The sequence below is a fragment of the Sus scrofa genome, chromosome 6 (genome assembly GCF_000003025.6).
Source record: "Sus scrofa isolate TJ Tabasco breed Duroc chromosome 6, Sscrofa11.1, whole genome shotgun sequence".
Classification (NCBI taxonomy): Eukaryota; Metazoa; Chordata; class Mammalia; order Artiodactyla; family Suidae; genus Sus; species Sus scrofa.
The window spans coordinates 59,579,064-59,602,010 of NC_010448.4; the positions used below are offsets into that span (position 1 = coordinate 59,579,064).

General features: G+C 56.8%; 1 protein-coding gene across 2 annotated transcripts; it reads right to left on the reverse strand.

The window, feature by feature from the left end:
* On the reverse strand, positions 3,643–22,916 carry SHISA7 (shisa family member 7). 2 transcript variants are annotated; one of them, XM_021095036.1, is made up of 5 exons: positions 22,675–22,916; positions 14,768–15,498; positions 12,868–13,022; positions 10,257–10,406; positions 3,643–8,603 (listed from the first exon to the last, which is right to left on the reverse strand). In XM_021095036.1, the coding sequence occupies exons 2-5, from the start codon at positions 15,445–15,447 to the stop codon at positions 7,960–7,962; spliced, it is 1,629 nt and encodes a 542-aa protein (XP_020950695.1). In that variant the 5' UTR covers positions 15,448–15,498; positions 22,675–22,916; the 3' UTR covers positions 3,643–7,959. The 2 variants fall into 2 exon arrangements, with proteins under 2 accessions (XP_020950695.1, XP_020950694.1); XM_021095035.1 differs by lacking the exon at positions 22,675–22,916 and adding an exon at positions 10,810–10,875 and having other exon boundaries at positions 14,768–15,951.

The following is a 22,947-nucleotide window of genomic DNA, read 5'->3' on the forward strand; positions in this document are numbered from 1 at the left end:
ACCCCCAAAACACATGATGTTAAAAAGAAGTGCAGAGGGACTTCTCTTGTGGTGCAGAGGGTTAAGGATCTGGGGTTGTCACTGATGTGGCGTGGGTTCAATCCCTGGCTCAGGCACTTCTGCATGCTGTGGGTGAGGCCAAAACAAAAAAAAGGAAAAAAGGGAGTTCCCCGTCATGGCGCAGTGGTTAACGAATCCGACTAGGAACCATGAGGTTTCGGGTTCAATCCCTGCCCTTGCTCAGTGGGTTAACGATCCGGCGTTGCCGTGAGCTGCGGTGTAGGTCGCAGATGCGGCTTGGATCCCGCCTTGCTGTGGCTCTGATTCGACCCCTATCCTGGGAACCTCCATACGCCGAGGGAGCAGCCCAGGAAATGGCGAAAAGACAAAAAAGAAAAAAAAAAAAAAAGAAAAGACATGTGTACATAACCTCTAGTATTGATTTCAGAAGTTTGGGAGCCAGCCTCATCAAAGGAAGGTTAAGAATAGCTGCTCAGAGGCTGTATTTATCAACCCAAAGGAGATAGGAATTGAGCAAGTGTTAGGTTACAAAGCCCGGTTACAAAGGTGAAAATGCGTCTGCCAAATATTGCCCAACGAAGACAGGGTACATATGGATCAGATGGCTATTTTTTCCTTGGTTGAACAGAAACAAAGCAGTGGATGGGCATGTAGAGGCCATGTTGAATGAAAAATACACCCGCTTAAGCCCTGGCATCACAAAGCAGAGTGGAAGCTAATCTCCCCGCATGGGAGAGGAACGAGGCTTGTGTCTCCCCCATCACCTCACTCCTGGGCATCAGCCCCCTGAGAGGAATGCCCATCAAAGCCTGCGCCGTTTATGTTTAAATTTAAATTCTAGGAGTTCCTGTCGTGGCGCAGTGGTTAACAAATCCGACTAGGAACCATGAGGTTTCGGGTTCAATCCCTGCCCTTGCTCAGTGGGTTAACGATCTGGCGTTGCCGTGAGCTGTGGTGTAGGTTGCAGACGTGGCTCGGATCCCGTGTTGCTGTGGCTCTGGCGTAGGCCGGTGGCTACAGCTCCGATTCAACCCCTAGCCTGGGAACCTCCATATGCCGCGGGAGCGGCCCAAGAAATAGCAACAACAACAACAACAAAACAACAACAACAAAAAAAAGACAAAAAAAAATTTAAATTCTATTTCTAAAAACCAGGTAACACATACACACAAATCAGAAGTTCAAGAGCGTAGGGCACAAAGCCCCCAGCCATGCAGTGCCTCTCGCCATCAGCCAGCAACGTGCATCAGCCCAAAGAGGCCGCCCTCTCCTGCAGTAACAAGCAGCCCTAAGGCCCCAGTTGTTAAAGCAACATGGGTTTGTTTCTCACTCGAGGGTTGGCGGAGGCCCCTGTTTGGCATGACTCTCATTCCCAGTCCTGGTTGATCTGTCTGGAACCCAGCCTAGGAAGAGCAGCTCTCATGTGAGGTATTGCCCATGACCATGGCGGGAGGGGGCACGGGGTAGGGGGACAGCATGGGAATTTACTCACTGGCTCTCAGAAGCTTCTGCCTGCAAAGGCAGTTCTGCTCACATGTCAGGCCCATCACAGAGGTGTGTCTAACGTCCAGGAGGCGGGGAAGCAGGGTCCTGCTATCTGCCCAGGAGGAGAATCTCTGAGTGCTCGGTGATCCTATAGTTAGACACTTGGCATCACCACCCTCCCCAGTTACCTGCGGACAAAGCCTCCAGCAGAGAGTGGCGATTTCTAAGAATAGGCAAACCACCCTCACAGGCACCAGGCAGGGCATTTCAGAAGTGATCCTAACACCAGCACTGGAAGCTGCCCGCCCCTCCCGCCCCTTTAATCTACAGTCAAACAAATGAACATGAGCAGGTGAAATCTAGCCAGCGGTGAGCACTGGACTGCACCGAAGGGTGGGAGGCTTTTCCAGCCACACTCCTTCCTCCAGCAAGCAGTTCCCTGCAAGGAGGGTTAGTTTTTGTGTGTCCACTCAGTCAGGCTGCCGTGCTCAGTGTTTGGTTCAGACACAGCCTGGGTGTTCCTGTGAAGGCATTTTGTAGATGTGAATAATACCAACAGTTGGCTGAGGGGAGAGGAGAGTATCCTAGATCACGTGGTGGGCCACGTCCAATCAGTTAAAGACCGTAAGAGCAAAAACAGGTTTCCTGAAAAGGACGCATCCTGCCTCAGTGTAGAAGGCCTGCCCAAGTTTCCGGCCTGCCCAAGTTTCCAGCCTGCCATACAGACTTTGGATTTGCCAACCCCCGCAGTCACATGACCCAGTTCCTCAACTGGAATCTGCACCCATGCACACACACTCGTGTGCCCATTGGTGCCCTTTCTCTGGAAAACCCTGACTGATACGGGATAGAATCTTATATCTGGGAAGCAAACACTCAAATGCACTAGAGAGAAAGGGGTTTTCTGAGTGATAAGGTCGATGCTGAAATGCTCTACCCACCCAACCCAGAGGGATGAGCAAACTAACGCTTTGCTGCGAGGCACGCCTGCAGTTTGTAAACAAACACTTAGGTGCTCTTAGAGGAAGGCTGTCCTAAGTTCATAAAACCAAGCCTTAGAGCCAATTTCTGAGATCAAATGGGGGATTCTAGTCACTGTGCAAATATTTTAATGCACTGGGTGGGAGGAGAGACATGGGAAGAACACTTCCCAGTTATCATAAGAACTGACACTTAAACTGTATCCCAAGAGTTCCTGTCGTGGCGCAGTGGTTAACGAATCCAACTGGGAACCATGAGGTTGCGGGTTCGGTCCCTGGCCTTGCTCCGTGGGTGAAGGATCTGGCGTTGCCATGAGCTGTGGTGTAGGTCGCAGACGTGGCTTGGATCTGGCATTGCTGTGGCTCTGGTGTAGGCGGGCAGCTACAGCTCCAAATGGACCCCTAGCCTGGGAACCTCCATATGTCACAGGTGCGGCCCCAGAAAAGACACACACACATACACACACACACACAATCTGTATCCCATCACACTCCCTGTTATATGTGGAATCGTGCCCTTCTTCTCAACTATCTTGAAGCCCTCACCTCTAGGACCTGTGACCATGACCTCGTCTGGAAATAGGGCCTTTGCAGATGACGTCGTTGTGGGTGGACCCTGAGCTGTGGTGACTGCTGTCCTTGTAAAACGAGGACATTCTGCCCAGGAGACACGTACAGAGGAGAGATGATGTGTCGAGGAATGCCGGCATTGCCAAAGCTACCAGCAGCCAGGAGAGGTGCAGTCAGCCTCTCCCACACAGCCGCCGAAGGAACCAGCCCAGCCTCCAGCCCTGGGCGAGAATACATTTCTGTGTGAGCTGCCCAGTGTGTGGTACCTTGTTAACCGTAGTCCCAGGAAACATGCCGCTCCCCCGGCCCCGTAATATCCAGCCCCTGAATTCAAATACAATAGACTCTGCAAACAAATTCTTACATGCTCAGAGGGAAGAGGGCTTCTTAGGAAAACAAACAAGGACCAAAAGATGTATCCCCCATGCCTGGCTGCTTGCCCGATGACATCCAGAGCACCTGACCACCTGTAAAGACACAGGTGCTTGCCTGCCCCCACTCCAGGCCACAAAAGAGTTCCCCAGTGACCTGGAAGTGTAAATGTGGAAACCCATCATTTCCCAACAGTAAAATTTGAGACTGAGGATGAGGAAAACATCTGTTTATTCCAAAAAAAAAAAAAACCAAAAAAAACCCCAAATTGCAGCTCGGCTGGCTGTCCTCACCAAGGGACTGGGGCAAGAGTCCAGTGTTGGGACAAATAGGTGGGGAGAGTAAGGGAGGAGGCAGAGCCGTGGAAGGTCTTTTGTTCCAGAATTGTTTATATTCTCTGGACGGCCCTCCACTGCCCCTGTGCCAGAATCGGTGTGTGTGTGTGTGTGTGTGTGTGTGTGTGTGTGTGTGTGTGTGTGTGTGTGTGTGTGTTTGTGTCCCCCGTGCCAGAATCGGTGTGTGTGTGTGTGTGTGTGTGTGTGTGCAAGACTGTATGCACTTACAAGGCTGTGGGTGGGCCGGGAGGTAGGGGAGGAGACTCAGATGGTGAGGTTTCAACTCCAGAAGCATCAAGGGGATCTGGCAGGACGTGCTTATTTCCTCACCCTCCCTTGAGACTTCTACCCACTATGGCTTGTTTGAGAAAGAGGTCAGGCCCCAGGGTCAGGCAGCCGGTGCCAAGTGATGGGGGGAAGGGGATGAGATACCTGGAATCTGGGCTGGGAAAGAGAAAGTTGAGGAGGGGCACACAAAAGCTGAAAGGCCAATCCCCCCAATTCTGGGGGGTAGAGAAAGCTGAGTGCTCCTTGGGGGTGGTGAACAGAGGGGAAGGGATCTGGGATTGGGTAGGTGCCCAAGCCGGCTCCTTTTGGGGGAAGTCACAGTCTGCTGTAGGGGTGCTGGGCATGGAAAGGCCCTTGAAAGGATTGGGGGAGCCCACAGGGGCAGCTGTAAGCATGGACTTGAAGAACTGGCAAACTGGCACTGGGGCTCTGGTAGATTGTGGGTAACCCCCTAGTTTCCTCAGTGTGGTGGAGGCAAGGTCCTGTTGTCTGCCTCAGGCTCCTGATGAGAAGGGGTGCACTGAGGTGCCAGTATCTGGGAGGAGACAGGAAAGGGAGGGGGACGGCCCAGAGGAGGGAAAAGAAGCCCCCTCCACCTTACCCTGGGGGCTGGGGGAGGGGGCATGTAGCCCTTTAAGAGTGGGGGAATGGCCGCCCCTCCAACATGGCTATGTACAAAGAGAATTGGGGGCAAATTGTGCATTGGATTCCCGAAACCCTAGAGGCTCCCCAGTGTGTGAGGGGAAATGAAGGGGAGCGTGCGGCTTCTCTGCCACCTTGGGATGACACAGAGCACCACTCTGCCCTCACAGCTGCGCTGGCGGTGGCTGTGGCTCTCCAGATGTGTCTGCCCCAGGACCAGGCCAGCAGAGGACACACTGAAGGCCCTAGGGAGGTCAGCAGCTGTTGGCCCAGCCCACAAGGGGTCTCTGGGGAGCGTTTGGCCCAAGCCAGTGGAGTGCTATTCTGGGGGGGGATCCAGGTAACAGGGATTGGGCAAGGGGCAGTGACATTGCCCTAGGGCTGGACAGCCCCTCTGGTGATTTTAAGAGGTCTCCGGGTTGACCCTGTCCCCGATCAGATGCTTCGGTGAAGGGCAGTGAGTTATCAGGAGGGGCCAGGGTGCCCTCACCAGGGGATGATAGGGGGCTGGCCAAGGCCAGGTTGGTGGTGGGGTTGATGCCGGCACCAGCCTAAGTCCAGGAGCAAGGCAGTGACATTATCAAGAAGGGCCACAGTAGGATGACGTCTTCAGAGGGACCCCACCCCACTCCATTCTTGAGGGACTGGGAAAATGATGTATATTGTGCTGCTTCCCTTTAAGGGAACAACCGTAGATGACCTCAAAAGACAACTGAAGTACAGCTCTCTTGGTCCTTTGCTCCCAAGACGATGGATCCTGGAGGATGAAGATACGTGAAATGTGTTTAAGTGGATCCTAGTAAGTGAGGACATCACTGGGTCCTGGATGACGATGCCATAGTTAGGTTGGACCCCGACAGATGATGACACCAATTTAAAGTGGATCCCGGTAGATGATGACACCATGGTTGACATGGATCCTGGGAGGCGCTGATGCTATTGAGTGTCTGGGTCCTGGGAGATGATATCATTGTTGGGGTAGAACCCAGTAGATGATGACACCATGGTTGACATGGACCCTGGGGGATGATGACCCTTTTAGGTGTCATGGGTCCTGGGAGATGATGATGTCATGGTTGGGGCGGATCCCAGAAGATGACAACACTATGGTTGACACGGACCCTGGGAGGTGCTGATGCTATTGAGTGTCTGGGTCCTGGGACACCACTGACTGTCATGGATGCTGGGAGGTCATGATACCATGGCTGAATTGAATCCTGGGAGGTGATGACACTATGGCTGTGGTGGATCCTGGAGCATGACATCATGGTTGAAGTGGATCCTGGGAGATGATGACACCACAATTTTGGGGGACCATGGGAAACGGTGGCACCACCAGTGCTGGTGGCTCCTAGGAGAAGATGTTACGATCGGTGATAATGGATTCTAGAAAGTAATGACATCATTGGTCATGTGGATTCTGGGAGATGATGACACCATTAGCTATGGTGAACCCTGGGAAATGATGATACAGTGGTTTTGGTGTGGATCCTGGGAACTGACACGATGGTTGTGGAGAATCATGAAAGATGGTAACACCACTGACTATAGCAAACCTTGGGAGAAGGTGACACTATAGTTATGGTAAATCCTGGAAGAGAATGACACCCTACTTGTGGTGGATCCTGGGAGATGAAGACACCACAGGTCATAGGGAATCCTGGGAAGTGATGTCATCATCAGGCATGGTTAACGTTTGACGCCAGGTACTATGCCATCATGAATGGTGGAAGTCTTGTGGTGCTGATGATGTCATCAGCCTGATCAATAGCAGGCATACCCCTCCCTCCCCCCACCCCCCAACAGGAGGCCAGGACTTTGTTTACAGAGGCATTGATGTCTGTGGTTATGGCAGAGAGAAGTGGTGCCAGCCTTTTGGTCACCTCTGAATTCCAGGACTCTGGAGCCTGGTGAGCCTTAGGAGGAGAAGCCAGTCTGGGAGTGCTGCCCTCTAGGAGTCTAACAGGAGGTGGCATCACTGCACAGGGGTGGGACCCATGGCCAGACCTCCCTTTAGGGGAGTGTCTGGTGGAGATCCTGTAGGGCATGTCCCTGGGGTCAGGGGAAGGCAGAAACTGGTGATGCCACCACAAGTGATGGCCTTCTGGAGCAGGTGGTGTCTCTGGTGATGACGTCATGGCCTTGGGGCAGAGCCTCAGATGGGGTGGAGGCTTGCTGCCAATAACCCACGGACAGTCCTCGCTGGCAGAGACCTCTGCGGATGGCAGGGGGCGGCCTCTGCAGTGAGGACATCCCTCAATTGACATCTCAGGACAGGGCACTTTCTCTGGTGAGTGCCAGGGTGGCCACGGGCTCTGGGCATGCCCTGCCTTTCTGTGACATGGCAGCAGCAGTGGATGTGTCTCAGGCGTCACCTCGGAGCAGGCAGAGTCTGGTGGCGACATTGAAGAAGGGGCCTCATCCTGGAGATATTCCCAAAGCGGGCTGTCATCTCTGGTGGTGAAGACACCGAGGAGGCACAGTCCCTCTGATGACATCATCGGGCAAGGCACCCTCTCTGGTGATGGCATCACGGGAAGGAAGCAGAGTCCCTGTGATGGTGTCATAGAGAGGAGGCCTTATGTCTCAGGACACAGTTGGTGAGGTGCTTTCCCTTGTCACGTGTCCCAGGAAGATGGCTTTGTCTGTAGTGGTGACATCATAGACAGAGGCATCTTCTCTGGAAGAAAATATTCTCCTGGTGATGATGATGCCAACAGAGGCCTTTTGATGCCAGAGATGACACCATAAAGGTGCAGTTTGTCTGTGCAGTGACATCACGGGGAGGAAGCTTTGTCTCTCGGGATGAGGTCATAGGACAAGGCATTGTTCCTCTTAGGATGTCACAGGAGGAAGTCTTGGGATGAGGTCATGGGACACAGACATGGCCCCGGTGACGAACTAAGGGCAGGCCTAGTCCTCTGTGACGACCTTGCGGGGAGGAGGTTTTGTCTACATGATAAACCCAGACATTTCGCTCGGGATAACCTCGCGTACAGGCCTCTTCCTCTGTGAGGACGTCATGGGAAGGAGGCCTGGCCTCAAAGGGACACAGGAGGAGGAATCTTGTCTGCCATGACATCGTGGAAGGAGGCTTTGTCTTTGATGTCGATTTCATCCACAGCAGTGTCCTTAGAGGCAGCCCTTGTCCCCACCCCACCGCCACTGATGTGGGTCTCTGGCCCCTGGAGTGTGTCGGGGGATGCAGGCTGGGATGGGGGCCGGGGAGGCTGCGGCCGGCAAGTCCCCAGCCCAGCCTCAGACACTCAGACAGTCACCTCATTCTTGCTGGCAGTGCGCAGGTGTTGGGGCAGGTGATGGCCGGGGATGAACTGTAGCTGCTCCAACGTGCCTTGGCGCTGGAAGGGGGGCCTGCGGGCCAGTGTGCCCCCACCTCCGCCGGCGTCTGACATCCAGGCGGGCTGCGGTGAGCCGTGCAGGCCGTGGTGGTGGTGTGCGTGCAGGCCAGGCGGCGGAGGCAGCCCGTGCAGCGGTGTAGGGGGGCCCCCGGGCCCCAGCAGCAGGTTGGAGTGCGAGGCAGCCAGGCTGGCGCGGGCGGTGGGCTCGGGGGGCAGCGCTGGGCTGCGCGGGGGCGACAGAAGGTGCTCGCGGCTCTGGCGCAGGGCCTCAGGGGAAGACAGGAGCAGGTGCTCCTGGGAAACAAGGCGCGCACGCGGCAGTGTGAACTCGTAGCGCGCCCGGCCACCGTCGCCCAGCAGGTGTTCCTGGGACATGACACGCCGCGGGTTGGGTGCAGGCGCCAGGCCCAGCTCCTCAGGACCACCCCAGCCATCCATGCGATAGCCGCCCCCTGTGCCAGGTCGCCGAAGAGCGTGCAGGGGCAGCGTCCCGCGGGGCACCTCTGCCACGTGCCTGGGCTTCAGGTAGGCCTCGTCCAGATCCTTCTCAGCTGGGGGAGAAGGGAAGAAAGCATGGAGATGGGTCCTTGGCCAGCCCAGAACCTGTCCCCTCCCCTGGGTCATCCCACCCCTGCACCGAACTCCCACCCCCAGAGGGACGTTAGACATCACTTGAACTTCCTGGTCATTAGCCTGGGCAGGGGCACGATTTTAACCAGTCAGAACAGTCAACCTAGCTAGCTACCCCAAATGCAGATTCCCGGGCCCAGCTTGCAGTGCTAGGGTGGCAGATAAGGGGGGATTTCTTTTTTTTTTTTTTTTTTTTTTTTTTGCCTGGGAGCATCCCTTCCTTTGGGAGTAAAACCCAGATCTTGGGAGCACCTGTCATGGCTCAGCGGAAAACAAATCCAACTAGCATCCATGAGGACTCAGGTTCAATCCCTGGCCTTGCTCAGTGGGTTAAGGATCCGGCATTGCTGTGAGCTGTGCTGTAGGCCGGCAGCTGCAGCTCTGATTCAACCCTTAGCCTGGCTGGGAACCTCCGAGTGCCACAGATGCAGCCCTAAAAAACAAAACAAAACAAAACAAAAAACAGCTCTTTCTGTTGAGGAACCACTTGTCTTTCCCTTTCATCCTGTAGCAAGGGTTTTTCAGACTTGGAGATTAGAAGAGGTTATGAAGTCAGTTTTGGGGGCTGTAAATCTGTTTTGTGGGTTGTGGCCAGCATTTTGAAAAATGAAATAGAATAGAAAAATTTTCAGAAAGTGTCTCATTGTAAGAGAATAAGGGTGAGTGTCATTCATAAAATTTTAATTTCAGTTGTGTGTTATTGAAATCTGGGATTTGTTTTGAAATAATCCACCGAAAGATGGGGTGGAGGAAGCGAGATTAACAGAATGCTGCCCGTTCTTGAAGTTGGGTGATGTAAACATGGGGGTTCCTCTCACAGCCCCCTACTCTTGAGCGTGTTTGAAATGCCCATAACAGCAAGTCTGAAAACGTTGCTGTAATTCTAAAACGTGCATGTGTATGTATTTCACGGGCCATAACATAAAAATCATTTCTAAATGTGGATCTCAGTTTGAAATGTTTGAAGGGGACGCCACTGCTAGGGATGGGACCACTGACCCAGAAAGAGCCAACCAGAGTCCCAGCGATTGGTTCCAGGACAAGCATGTGACCTATTTTAGGTCAGTGGGATCCAGGCCTGGGACTTTTTGCTGGAACAATTGGGAGAGACGCTTCTCCTGGTGGAATGGCAGCCTGAAAATTCTCAGAGCAGCATCTCCCATCACAAAGGGAGATTATGTCTAAAACTGAAGCCATCCCACTGTCCAGCAGAGCTGAGAGACGGTTTTTGAGCACCTGGTTTCAGCCACACCTGAAGCTTGTGGCCCATAGACCTTCCATGATCAAAGCTGCATAAATATCTTTGTTTGGTTATATTTCTATTAATTGCAAATACAAGTCCTGATGACTACAATAGATATTAAGTGAAGGACTATGGATTTGCATTTTTTAAAAAAAGCACCGCAAGTACTTCTGATGCAAAATTACCTCAGATAATTCTGGAACAAACTTGGGAGAAAAACCTAAGGGCGGGTGGAAAAGCTTTGGAAGGCGACTGAATCACTGTCCCCGGTCCTGGACGCAGGCCCGGGCCCCTCCCCCTCGCCCACGCAGCTCCCCTTCCCGAAACTCACCCAGTCTCTTGAGCGAGGAGTAGCGGTTGAGTTCAGATTTCACAGCGGCCTCGTAGGACGGGGGCAGATGGGACAGGTTGTGGAAGGACCGAGAGCAGGACAACGTGGAGTAGTGCAGAGAGGGGCTGGGCGGCGGGATGGCTCGCCAGTCTGGGGCAGAGGGGCATGGCCGGGGTCAGTCCAGGCCCTCCTCCCTCAGACCTAGTGGTCCTGGCCCCCAGCCCCCTTAGGGCGTCAGGCATCTGGGATTCCAGTGCCCCTTACCTCCGCAGTCCAATCCAAGCTTCCTCAGCTCACTACCCCCAACCCCTCAGGCTCTTGGCTGGCAGAGGAGGAGGGGCAACAGGCCCTCGTTCAGCACCCGCTGTGTGCCCAGTCCCAGGCTTGGAGGGGTGCGCTCCATGCATCTTACCGCCGACCCCCCGAGAGAGAGATGACCATTTCTGGCATAAAACTGAGACCTCACAGGGTCTCACCCCCCTGCTCTATCCTGACCAGCTGGCTCCAGCTCAGTGCAAGGGTGGAAGGGAAGGAGCCCTGCCCTGGTCCATACCCAGCGTGGCAGCATGGTGTTTGGGGCTGTTGACGTTGAGGTGCAGGTAGTTGTGGTGCAGATTATCTGTGGGGACCGAGAGAGGAGGTGGCATCACTGCCCTTGTCTGCCCCCAGCTGGTTCTGCTGTCCTGGCCTCGTGGAAGGATCCCCACTCCTGTCCCCAGCTGTGGTCCCTTCTGCCTCCTACTCTTTGCCCTGACTTGCTTCTCCTCCCTGGATCATCATGACCAGAGAGCCAGCCCATCTCCCAGATCAGCCCCACCGTGGTGCCCCTGACATGTGCCCCTGCCCCTGCCCCGGCTCCTCTGTCTTGCCACCACCCACGGATGTAGTCTAAGCCAGGCGTAGCGTTGGAGGCCCCGCTGAGGTCTGCCGCCTTATCCCCCATCCCTCCCCTCAAGCCCTACTTCCCTCTAATGCCCGAATGAGTCCAGCTTCCCTCTGCCACAGGGCCTTTGCAGGTGCTTTATGATATTTTCTCTGCCTCAAATTCCTTCCTTCCTCCTCTCATCCCTGTCCTTTCATATGGGCTCCAGAGAAACAGTTCTTCCATCCACTTCTGACTTTGTTTCTCTCCTGCTCAAAACTCCTCAGTGGCTCCCCATGGCCCTCAGGACAAAGCCAGAGCTGCTCAGCTCGGCCTGGCACTTGAGACCCTTCTTGGGGTTTCTGCCCACCCTCTCCTCAGCCTCAGCTCTGGCCGCCTCACAGCGCTGCTTCAGCCACTCAGATCTCCTGCCCAAAAAACTCCCCTCGCCTTCCCAGCCACGGCTCCAACACCACTTTCCTAGGGAGCTTCCTCCCCTCACACCCATTGAGACCCTTTCAGCCCTCTTCCAGCTGCCTGTGCTTCCCCCACTGATACACTCGCCATAAACTAAAGAACAGCAATAATGTGGTAGTTCCCGCTGTGGCATAACAGGTTAAGTATCTGGCGCTGTCTCTGGGCAGCACGAGTTCAATCCCCGGCCTGGCACAGTGGGTTAAGGATCTGGCTGCTGGCAGGTGCCGCTCGATTTCAGCCCCTAACTTGGGAGCTTACACATGTTGCAGCCAAAATAAAACAAAACCAAGAATAACAATAGTGAGTTCCCATCGTGGCTGAGCGGGAACGAACCTGTCTAGGATCCACGAGGATGTAGGTTTGATCCCCGGCCTTGCTCAGGTGGTTAAGGATCTGGTGTTGCTGTGGCTGTGGTGTAGGCCGGCAGCTGTACCTCGGATTCGACCCCTAGCCTGGGAACTTCCATATGCCGCAGGCGCGGTCCTAAAAAGACAAAGTAGTAATAACAACAACAACAACAATAATGTGAAGTGAGTACTGTTATGATTTCCTTTTATGAATGAGGAAACTGAGGCCCTGAGAAATGAAGTCACTTACCTCAGGTCACCGTGGTAGAGCTAGGATTTGAACATAGGCATCTGGCTCCTGACAGGTTTTAAGTCAATTGCTAAGTGTGTCCTTGTGTGTCATTGGCTGTTGGGTCTGACACGAGTTTGCCAAGTGCAGGGGCCGAGAATATCTAACTCAGAATCACCGTGGCGGAGTTCCTGTCGTGGCGCAGTGGTTAACGAATCCGACTAGGAACCACGAGGTTGCGGGTTCGGTCCCTGCCCTTGCTCAGTGGGTTAATGATCCGGCGTTGCCATGAGCTGTGGTGTAGGTCACAGACGCGGCTCGGATCCCGCGTTGCTGTGGCTCTGGCGTAGGCCGGTGGCTACAGCTCCGCTTCGACCCCTAGCCTGGGAACCTCCATGTGCCGCGGGAGCGGCCCAAAGAAATAGAAAAAAGACAAAAAAAAAAAAAAAAAAAAAAAGAATACCGTGGCACCCATGGCGCCAACTCAGAGGGTCCACAGGAGGGCGGGGAGGTCTGGCTCGCTGCCGAGTCCAGCGCGTTGCCGGGAACAGGTTTTGGCCGCAGTGGTTCAGGGAAGCAGAGGCTGGGGCGGGGCTTGGGCAGTGGGAGGTGGAGCCACCTGCGGGGGGCGGGACTACAGGGACGAGGGGCGAGGGCCGAGGGCAGAGGCAGAGGCAGCCTCCGCTTCCCACTCACCGAGGTTGGAGGGCTTCACGGTGTTGTAGAGGTTCTTGGGTGTCCTCGGGGGCATGCTGTCTGGAACCCCGACCCCCGGGGTTAGGGAGCTGCTTCGCGCCCGGTCTGGCCGGGCCCCAGGCCCCGCCTGATGCCTCAGAATGTCCACCAGAGCCCTAGAAGTGGCAGAGGGAGGGTCAGTGGCCTGGGGACTGAGGTTGGAGGTGGAGAAAGGGAGGTCGAAGGCCTCTTTCCTCTCCCTGTTGGCACCATCGGGGGTGTCTGTTAGCTCAGCTCGCTTCTCGCCTCCCGGCCACGCATTTTGCTAATGTCCATCTGAGCACCGCCGGCCCTACCTACCGCCCTAGGACCACACTTCCACTTGAAGCGCCCTTCCCCAATTCGCTTGGGACCTGCGCCTGCTGTGGTCCCTCCCACGTCGTCATCCCTGTGGCCCTATCTCACCCTGAACCTGGGTCCTCTCCTATTCCTGTTGCTCCCTTTTCCATAGCAAAAAGGGGACCCCAAATCTTAGAATCACCCTTGACTCTTTCTTCTCCGTGGCCTTTAGTAATCCTGTGGATTCGACCTCCAAAATATATCCCAACTCAGACCTCTTCTTACCACTGTTGCTGCCACCAGCACCATCTCTCACCATCAGTGCTACAGGCTCCTAACGGGTCTCCCTATTTCTGCCCTTGTCCCTTGAGGTCTAGTTCGAGAGACACAGCCCAGGAATCAGATGATGACACGAGGAGCTCAGGACTCCAGTGGCTCCCCCATCACACTTAGAATAAACCCGGCCTTTGTCTGCTTCTCTCCACCTCCTCCTCATTCACTGCACTGCAGCCACATGGGCCTCTTGGCTGTTCCACAAACACCCCACCCCAGGGCCTTTGCACTTAGGATTTCCTCTGCCTGGAATGATCTTCCCACAGATACATGCTCGGTTCTCTTTTCCTTCACGTCTTTGCGCAGAGGGGCCTTTCCTGACCACTTCGTGTAAAACAACACCTTCCAGCTCACTCACAACTCATTATGCTGGGTTTTTTTGTTTGTTTTTGTTTTTGTTTTGTCTTTTTGCCTTTTCTAGGGCTGCACCCGCAGCATATGGAGGTTCCCAGGCTAAGGGTCGAATCGGAGCTGTAGCCGCCAGTCTACACTACAGCCACAGCCACGCGGGATCCGACTCCTGTCTTCGACCTACACCACAGCTCCCGGCAACGCCGGATCCTTAACCCACTGAGCGAGGCCAGGGATCAAACCAGCAACCTCGTGGTTCCTAGTTGGATTCGTTAACCACTGCGCCACCAAGGGAACTGCTCATTATGCTGTTTTATTTTATTCACAGTGGTTATCAATATCTAAAAGTATATTGCCTATGTGTTTGCTTGCTTACCGTCTTCATAATGACAGTAGCCAACCTATACTGTGGGCTCGCTATGAGCCTGGACTGGCCATGAATCAACCCAGTTAATCTTCATTGCAGAATTTTGGGGAGGGGAACAATTATTAGCCCCATTGTACAGACAGGAAACAGGCACAGAGAGGTGGGTCAACTTTCCCAGGGTCACACAGCCCGCAGGCAGCAGACCTGGAATTAAAACCAGGTTTACTCATCCCTGCAGGGATTTTGTTTTGTTCACTGTATCCCTAGCTCCTGGCCCATAGGAAGTGCTCAAGAAATCTTTGTTGAATGAATGCTTGCCTGAGCCTACCTCCTCACTCCATAGCCTGCCACTGCAGTCACAGGTATTCTGACGCCCCGCTCATCTCCCTAAGTCGTTCTCTTCTGCGCCCCTGGTGGCTGCCTCCTCGGTCTCGGGCCGCGCCCCCATCCACCGCCCCCCCCCAAGGCTCCGCCTCGCGTTGCCCGCATCCCGCCCCCAGGGTTCCCACCCTCGGGCCCGAGCACACACACCTGGGCACGTTGATCTCCCGGTGCGCCCTGGGCGCCCGGGACGCCTTGCTGAATGCCACTTTGGCGCCGACGCCCACCGCCAGGGCGAAGCTGATGACCCCACACACCACGTAGGCAGTGCTGCCCCCGGGGCCCTCGCCCCCACGCCCTCCTGCGCCCCCCGCCCGGCCCCCTTCCAGCCACCCGGCCTGGCCGGGCCCGGGCCCCCCGCCCGCACCCCCGGCGCCCCCGGCGCCCCCGGCCAGCGGCGGCGGCGTGGTGGCCCAGCGTGGCGTGTCGTAGTTGGAGCAGGAGGCCTGCGCCAGGCGCATGTGGCGGTGCTCGCAGCAGAAACGGTAGTGGCAAGTGCCGCAGCAGAAGCGGTAGGAGCCAGTGCTGCAGTTGAAGGTGGCGTCGTACTGGCCCATGACATCGTAGTAGCCGTGGCAGAGCTCGGCGGGAGGGGGTGCGCGTGCTGCCGCGCCCGCCCCGTTCGGGGTGCTGGTCCTGGTGCCGTTGGTGCCGGGGCTTGCTGCACCCCCGCCACCGGTCAGCGCCCCAGTCAGGCGCCGCAGGTGCGCCAGCAGGGCGGGCAGCGGGCCCGGGGGCTCCGGGCTTGTGGCGTTGGACGGGCGCGCCCCAGCCTGGCCGGTAGTCGAGGCCAGTAGCAGGAGGGTCCCGAGGAGCAGGAGGGCCGACATGGGGCACGCAGGAGGTCGAACGGGGCCGCCAGGCTGGGAGGAGACCTGAGACTGGAACAGTGGGTGGGAGAAAGATGGGCCAGAGGTGGAGACATGTGGAGATGGGTGGCCAGAGAGGATGAGAACGGCAGGCCAAAGGAAGGCAGAAGGACGGAGACACACACCAGGAGACGGGAGGATGGAGAGGACGCGTGACCCGAGGTTGGCGGTCCGAGGGGCAGTGGGTGTGATGGCGGAGCCCGAAAGAGTGTCCAGACATCGCGGAAAGAGCCCAGAAACGACGATGGGCAGACGGAGGGATAGGAGCGAGTGAGGAGGGAGGGAGGAAAGTTGGAAAGTCCACAGCGACAGCAGGGGTGGGAAGAAACAAGAGCGGTGGACGAAAACCGGAGTAAAGATGTGATGGAGGGTGAAGAAACCGTGGAGGCCGGTGAGGGAGAGAGGAACGTGAGAGGCGAGAGGCAGGCGAGCAAGGGCAGGGTGGGGAGGACGGGCCGTGGGCAGGGGGAGGACGGGCCGTGGGCAGAGGGGAGGACGAGCGGTGGGCAGGGTGGGGAGGACGGGCCGTGGGCAGGGTGGGGAGGACGAGCCGTGGGCAGGGTGGGGAGGACGAGCCGTGGGCAGAGGGGAGGACGAGCGGTGGGCAGGGTGGGGAGGACGAGCGGTGGGCAGAGGGGAGGACAAGCCGTGGGCAGAGGGGAGGACGAGCAGTGGGCAGAGGGGAGGATGAGCCGTGGGCAGAGGGGAGGATGAGCCGTGGGCAGGGTGGGGAGGACGAGCCGTGGGCAGGGTGGGGAGGACGAGCCGTGGGCAGGGTGGGGAGGACGAGCCGTGGGCAGGGGGAGGATGAGCCGTGGGCAGAGGGGAGGACGGGCCGTGGGGAGGACGGGCCGTGGGCAGAGTGGGGAGGAGGTTTGTATGGGTTGGGGGATTGAAAGAGGCAATGAAGGGAGGCACATGCGGGGTTGTGGAGACGGAGGAGTTTGGGAGACGGGGAAGGAGAGGGAAAGAAGAGTGGGTGGGGAGGAGAGAGAGAGGTTGGAGTTGAGAACCTGAGTTTATAGACCAGAAGGTGGGAAGAGGGAGTGCAGGGTTTCTCAACCGGGGTACCTCTGACATTTGGGGACAGAATGTACTTTGTTGTGGGGCCCAACCTGTGCATTGCAGGATGTTTAGCAGCATCTGCTGGATGCCAGGAGCATTCACCTTCCCCCACATCATGAGAACATAAGATGCCTCCAGGCATTGCCAAAATCCCCCTGGGGGGCATGGTTGCCCCCGCTGAGAACTGCCGGCTTAGACACCTATGGTCCTCGGTCTCCCCCACTCAGTGCTATTTTCCCTTTGTTTAAGTCTGATAATGAAGGGATCTCAAGCCTCAGTCTCTCTCTGTCTCCGTCTGTCTTTCTTTCTCTCTCTCACACACACACACACACACTCTTAAACTTTCAGGTCTGAAGTGTCTCTTTGTACAGCTGGAAAGTCAGGGTAGCAGTGGTTCCTCTCCCAGCTCCACCATTTGTCAGGTGCCTGACACTGGCCAGGCAATTACCTAAGTCCCCACGTGCCTCAGGTCCCCCGTCTGTTAAATGGGAGTAAGGAAGACGTGGCTGTCACTGGGTGGTTGGAAGGACGAACCAATTCCATACGTGTAGCGAGTTTAGGGCAGAACAGCGCCTGGCCTAGAAGAGGTGCTGTCCTTATATGAAAGGAGAACGGCAGGATGAGAGAGGCCAGATGGGGCAGATCTGCCCAGCTGTTTCTATGGCAACAGCCTGGCAGAAGGGGCTCCTTCAGCAGTGTTTACTGCGTCTGGATGAACCACGGAGTTCTGCCTCTGTCATTATAGGGTTCGCATTCTGGTGAGGGGAGAAAGCCGATACACAGACACACATCAGTGGGATGCATGTTGAAAACTATTATGAAGCAACACTAAGAAATCATGAAGGAAGCCATGAGGAAATGAAAGTGGTGCAATGGGGTAGGAGAGGGAGTGGGCGGGTGGGAAGAGGTTAATATTATTTGGTATTATTTTTATCCTTTGTTCCTTCCCATTGAGTGCCTGTGGATCTAGCGACCATAACATGATCAAAAATGGCCGGGGGTTGGGATGGGGAGGGGGTTATAGGGCCTGAGGATCCCAAGCCCCAAGCAGCCTCCACCGCCTCCCACATGGGTCTCAACTTTCCTTTGCAGCTCCGCTCTGGCCTCTCCCCCGAACTCCCCACTAGACTGCCTGCTGGGCGCCTCCACTTGTGTTTAACAGGCGGGGCGGGCGTCTTAGAGGTGTCCCGGCACACGGCACACTTGGGAGAGCAGTCTGGTGGGTCCTTAAAAGTTAAACACAGAGTTGTTACCACATGACCCAGCAGTTCCACTCCTAGGAATCTGCCCCACGGAACTGAAAAGACATTCACATGAGAACACGAACGTTCTTAGCAGCACGATTTATAACAGCCCCCGAGCAGAGACCACCCGAGTGTCCCTCAGCTGATGAGTGGGTAAACAAAAAGTGGGTGCCTCATGCAGTGGACTAGTATTCAGCTGTGAAAAGGGATGAAGCACTGATGTGTTCTCCACAACGAAGCCCCTAAAACGTTACGGAAAACCAGAGACAAAAGGTCACGTGTCATCCGGTTGTGTTTACACTAAATGTGCACAAGAGTCAGACCCATGCAGACCAAACCAGTGAGGGGTTGTCTGGAGTGGGGAGGATGACAGATGGAGAAGTTAACGGGGACAGGGCTTCCTTTTGGGGAGAAGAAAATGTTCTGGAAGCAGGTAGTGGGGGTAAGTTTCACATGATGGATGTATGACACGCCACCGAGCTGTTCGGTTAAAATGATATGTTTTATGCTATGTGTCTTTTAGCCAGTCAAGGAACAAAAACTACCTACAGAGGTCGGATGATCTCGCCACTCCCCTGGTCAGACTGCCCGCAGGCTTCCTGTCAAGCCAGAATGAAATTCCGGTTCTTCTCCCGGCCTCTATGCTCTGCTGGGCCCCTTGCCCAAGGTGCTCCCATCTTCCTGCCCTGCCTTTGCTGCTCCCTGGCCTGGGATGCCCTCCTGCACATCCTGGTCTTGGTCTGCCCCTCCTTCCTTCAGCTGCCCCTCACACGGCCTCTCAGCGAGCCTTCCAGGCCCTCGCTTGTCGGCACCCAGACACCGTCCACTTTTTCTCAGCTCCCGTCTCTCCTGGTCATGTTGCGTGTGTACCGCTTATTGCCTGTCTTTCCCACTGGACTTGAAACTCCACAGAGGCAGACATTTTTGTCTGTCTTGTTCACTGCGGCATCCACAGCACCTGGCATGAGTGCCTGACACATAGTAGGTGCTCAATAAATATTTACTTCGTGGACGGATGTTGAAAGAAATGTGAGAGGTGGGTTTTCTCCTCACCCTCCCCCCGCCCACACACGCACACTTGTACGCATTTCAGATGAGGATACTGAGGTTCCAAGAGGTCCCATCATTTGCCCGAGCCCCACAGTGCCCAAGTGATGCAGCTGGGCTTTGAACTCGGGCCTCAGGGAAACCCCACCCAGAATGTGGATGCCTTATCCCATGCAGAGAAACATGGGTGGACACGTACACAGACACACCCCTTCCAAGTGCACCTGCACACCGTGATGTGGATTTCCTCCTTCGCTGAGGGCTACCACGTACGGTTGGGCAGGTTGTACACTGAGCAGTGGGGTCTGGCTGAGAGGCTGGAATCCAGCCAGGCTATCCTTCCTAAGGTGTGCTGGTGGGGCTGCATCCATCTGTGGGCAGGGGCACCCTTTTCAAATACACACAAGGGTGCCATCTGCCTGCTAAATCATAGATGCTGGGGGGCTGCCTTGGAGCACGGGGTGCCTTTATCTCATCTGCCCCACAGGGGCTGCCAGTTTGTCTGCTCACTCCCCACGCTGGGCCAAGCCTCTGGCTGGGTTCCATGGACACACTTTCTCCCTCAGCTAATAGAGTCCCACTGTCTCTTCCAACTGTACACACGTGCACATGCCCAGGGAGACACAACTCCTGGCCACTGACAACTCCAGTGAGGGGCAGGGGAGCTGTGGCGTGTGTCCCCTCAGACCCAGCAACATGCCCAGACAGACAGACAGACAGACACACACACACACACACACACACACACACACGGCCCCTCTACCATTGGGGGTGCTATAGCTTCTGGCCCCTCCTCCCACCTCCTGATGCAGGGCAGCACCTCCAGGTGGGGAGGAGACACACCTCAGACACAGCAGCTGGTCCAGACACAAGGCTACTCGGGATCAGGTCCTCCTCTCCCTGTGCACAGACACACAGCAGAGCTTGTATACACACAGTGACGCAGAGTATAGGACACTCACACAGTGTCCCAGACACAACATGCTAGGACACTCAGTGTCATCCTGGTGGCACACCTGAGCCTCCTCCCAACACACACACAACTCCACAAGGACACACAGCCATGCATTTCTGCATTCCCACCCACAGCGCACAAGACCCATACACAACCTCAGACACCGATACGCTGGGACTGCACACACAGCTCCGGAACACGGCCAGGGACCTGCCCCGGTCAGCTGCAGGTGGACATGCAGTGGCAGATATCACAGCCCACAGTCACGCAGCCTCATAGGCACACGCACCAGTGTGTGCCCAGGGGTGGAGAGTCTGGAAACAGATTTGTGACCCTTTAGCAGACACACCCAGACAGCCTTGCCCACCCCACCCTCATCCCGCTGTCACACACAGGAAGGCATGCTCCTCCTTCAGCTGGAGAGGGATGCTCCCAGCCCCAAGTTCCTGCCCCCTGCACCACACCCACACTGCAGCTCAGGGCCAGAGGTCTGGCTTTGCCACCACCCCAGCCCAGGACCTGACCGTATCATATGCAGGGACAGAGATTAGGGGAGTCAGTGTGAGGAGGGGTCCCAGAGCAGACCCCACCCGGTCCCTGTGTTCCTGGAGAACCTCCTTCTCCACCTGCTCCCCTGCACAGCACTGTGCCCCACACTCCACCCCCAGCCCCAGCCCCTCCCAACCCTGTCAGTTGGGCTGTGGGGGCAAGGGTTGCCTTCTGAGATGCCTGGCAACAGAGTCTGAGAGAGGGTGGGACCTGGGAGGACAGGGAGAGAAAGCCTTGGGCAGAGGGTAGAGGCCCAAAGAGAGGGGAACAGGGACCCAGAGAGAGGGACAGGGACCCAGAGAGAGGGACAGGGACCCGGGGGGGGGGGACAGGGACCCAGAGAGAGGGGGACAGACACCCAGAGAGGGGAACAGGGACCGGGGCGGGCAGGGACCCAGAGAGAGGGTCAGGGACCCAGAGAGTGGGACAGGGACCCAGAGAGGGGGACAGACATCCGGGGGGGGGATAAAGACCCAGAGATAGGGGGACAGAGACCCAGAGAGGGGGACAGGGACCCAGAGAGGGGGACAGACATCCAGGGGGGGGGATAGAGACCCAGAGAGGGGGGTCAGGGACCCATAGAGAGGGGGAAAGACATCCAGAGAGAGGGGGACAGACACTCAGAGAGAGGGGATAGAGATGGAGAGAAGGGCGTATAGATACCCAAGGAAAAGAGGACAGAGACCTCGGAGGGCAGAGACCCAGAGGGCAAGATATGATGGGGGATACAAATACTCAGAGGAGAGGCAAGACCCAGAGAACTGGGGTTCACAGTTGGAAAGACAGAGAGAGGGAAAGAGAACCAGAGAGGGAGAGCAGAGGGCTGCGGAGGGAAGGAGACCCAGAAAAAGTCAGAAGCCCAGATCTTAGCAGCTGGGGGCTGGAGAGGGGTCCGCAGTTGGTGGCGGGGTGGGGGCTGAGGGCCTCCTGGAAATAGCAGGGTGAGGATGGGTTTGGGGTAAGGGTGTGGGAAGCGGGCAGTTGAAGGCGCGATATAGGTTCTAGAGGGGGCGGACAGGAGGGACCGGGAAGGCGGAGGAAGAAGGGGAGGGGTTCGGGTGGGGGGCGGGCATCCCAGTTCCGGGACGCAGAGGCAGAATCGGGGGACCCGGCGCCGCCCCCGGCTCGCCATTCGGGAGGCGGGGATCGAGGGAGGGATGCGGAGCCTCCCCGCACTCCCCACGGCCTGCGCAGGTCCCTGGGCCTTCCTGTCTTCTTGGGTCTCTGTCTCTGGGAGTCTCTGTGTCTCCCTTTCTTCCCTGCTCCCGGGACCTCGCCTCCCACTTCCCCTCCCTTGGTTAGCCGGCAGGTCTCTCATCCCTAATGGTGTCTGTCTCTTTACGTGTCTCAGCGCATCTTTGCGTCTGAGTCTCTGTCCCACGTCTCCGTCTCTTGCTGTCCCCTTTCCTGAATCCGTTTTCTGTGTGCCGGCATTCCCTCCTTCCCTCTGCCCCATCTCTCTACATCCTGTGTCTTCCCCTGGCCTCCTCATCCCTCTCTCTCTCTCTACCTCTTTGACTGCATGTCTCTGTGTGTCAGGTTTGCTGTCTACAGATCCCTGTCCCCTGAGTGTCTCCGTGTCTCCCCCCCGACCCCGGACACCCAATCTCCCTCCCGGGTCCCCCACTCTCACTCAGCTCGGTTGGAGGGGCGGGGTGGGGGGGCGCTGCGGCGAGAGCTGTGTGTTCTCAGCGCAAAATAGACTCCTGTTGCCATGGCGACGCGAGCGCGAAGCTTCAAGCTGGGGGATGAGAAGGGGGGACACCTGGATCCGGAAGACGGGGGCCGGGGGCGCCGGCACCCTGTCCCAAGCGTTCCTGCCAGAGGGGGGAGGCTGGGACTTCTAGGTCCCTACCGAGAGAGAAGGGGGTACTGGGCCCTCTGGCGCCGGGGTCCGGGGTCTGGTGACGGGGCTTTCTGGGAGGGGTCTGGGATCCACGGTTGGTGGGGCTCTGGTTACCCAAAGGAGTCGGTCTGGATGAGAGCTCTGACGCCTGGGTCCCTGGAGGACTTAAGAAATTGCCTCCTTGGGCCCCCAAGGTTGAGAGGGAGACTGAGCATCTTTAGAGGCTGAGGGCCCTTGACTGGGGGGAGGGTACCTAGAGTCCCGACTCCCAGATTTCCAAGGGGGCTACAGAATTCTGGGAGCCCTCATGTGGATCCCCTGGCTCCTGCGTCTTAGGGGACCAGGGACCACTCAGATGAAGCTGTCCGTCCTTCCCATCCATTCATCTATTCATCCGCAAGACTGTCTCTTCCTTCCTCCCCGTCCCCAAGTCCCTCGTGCCGCAGTTTCCCCCTCCGCACCAGGGTGCGGTCACTGCTCACCTCACTTTCCGGATGCGGGACCCTGGGGGAGTCGGGGGTGGTGGCGGCGTGGGGGCCGGCCGGGGGAGGCAGAGCAAGCGCGTGTCTGCGAGCCAACCGGGCTGGGCGTGTGCGCGCGCGCGCCGACGGGGGGCGGCCGGTAGGCAGAGTGTTGGGCGACCCGGGGCGGCAGTTCTTTTCTGTGCAGATGCGCGCCCGCTTCAGTGCAGATGTGACAGGGGGCAGCCCTCGCCTTTGCCTCGCACCGGCTGGTAGTTGAGAAGAGGCACCTCC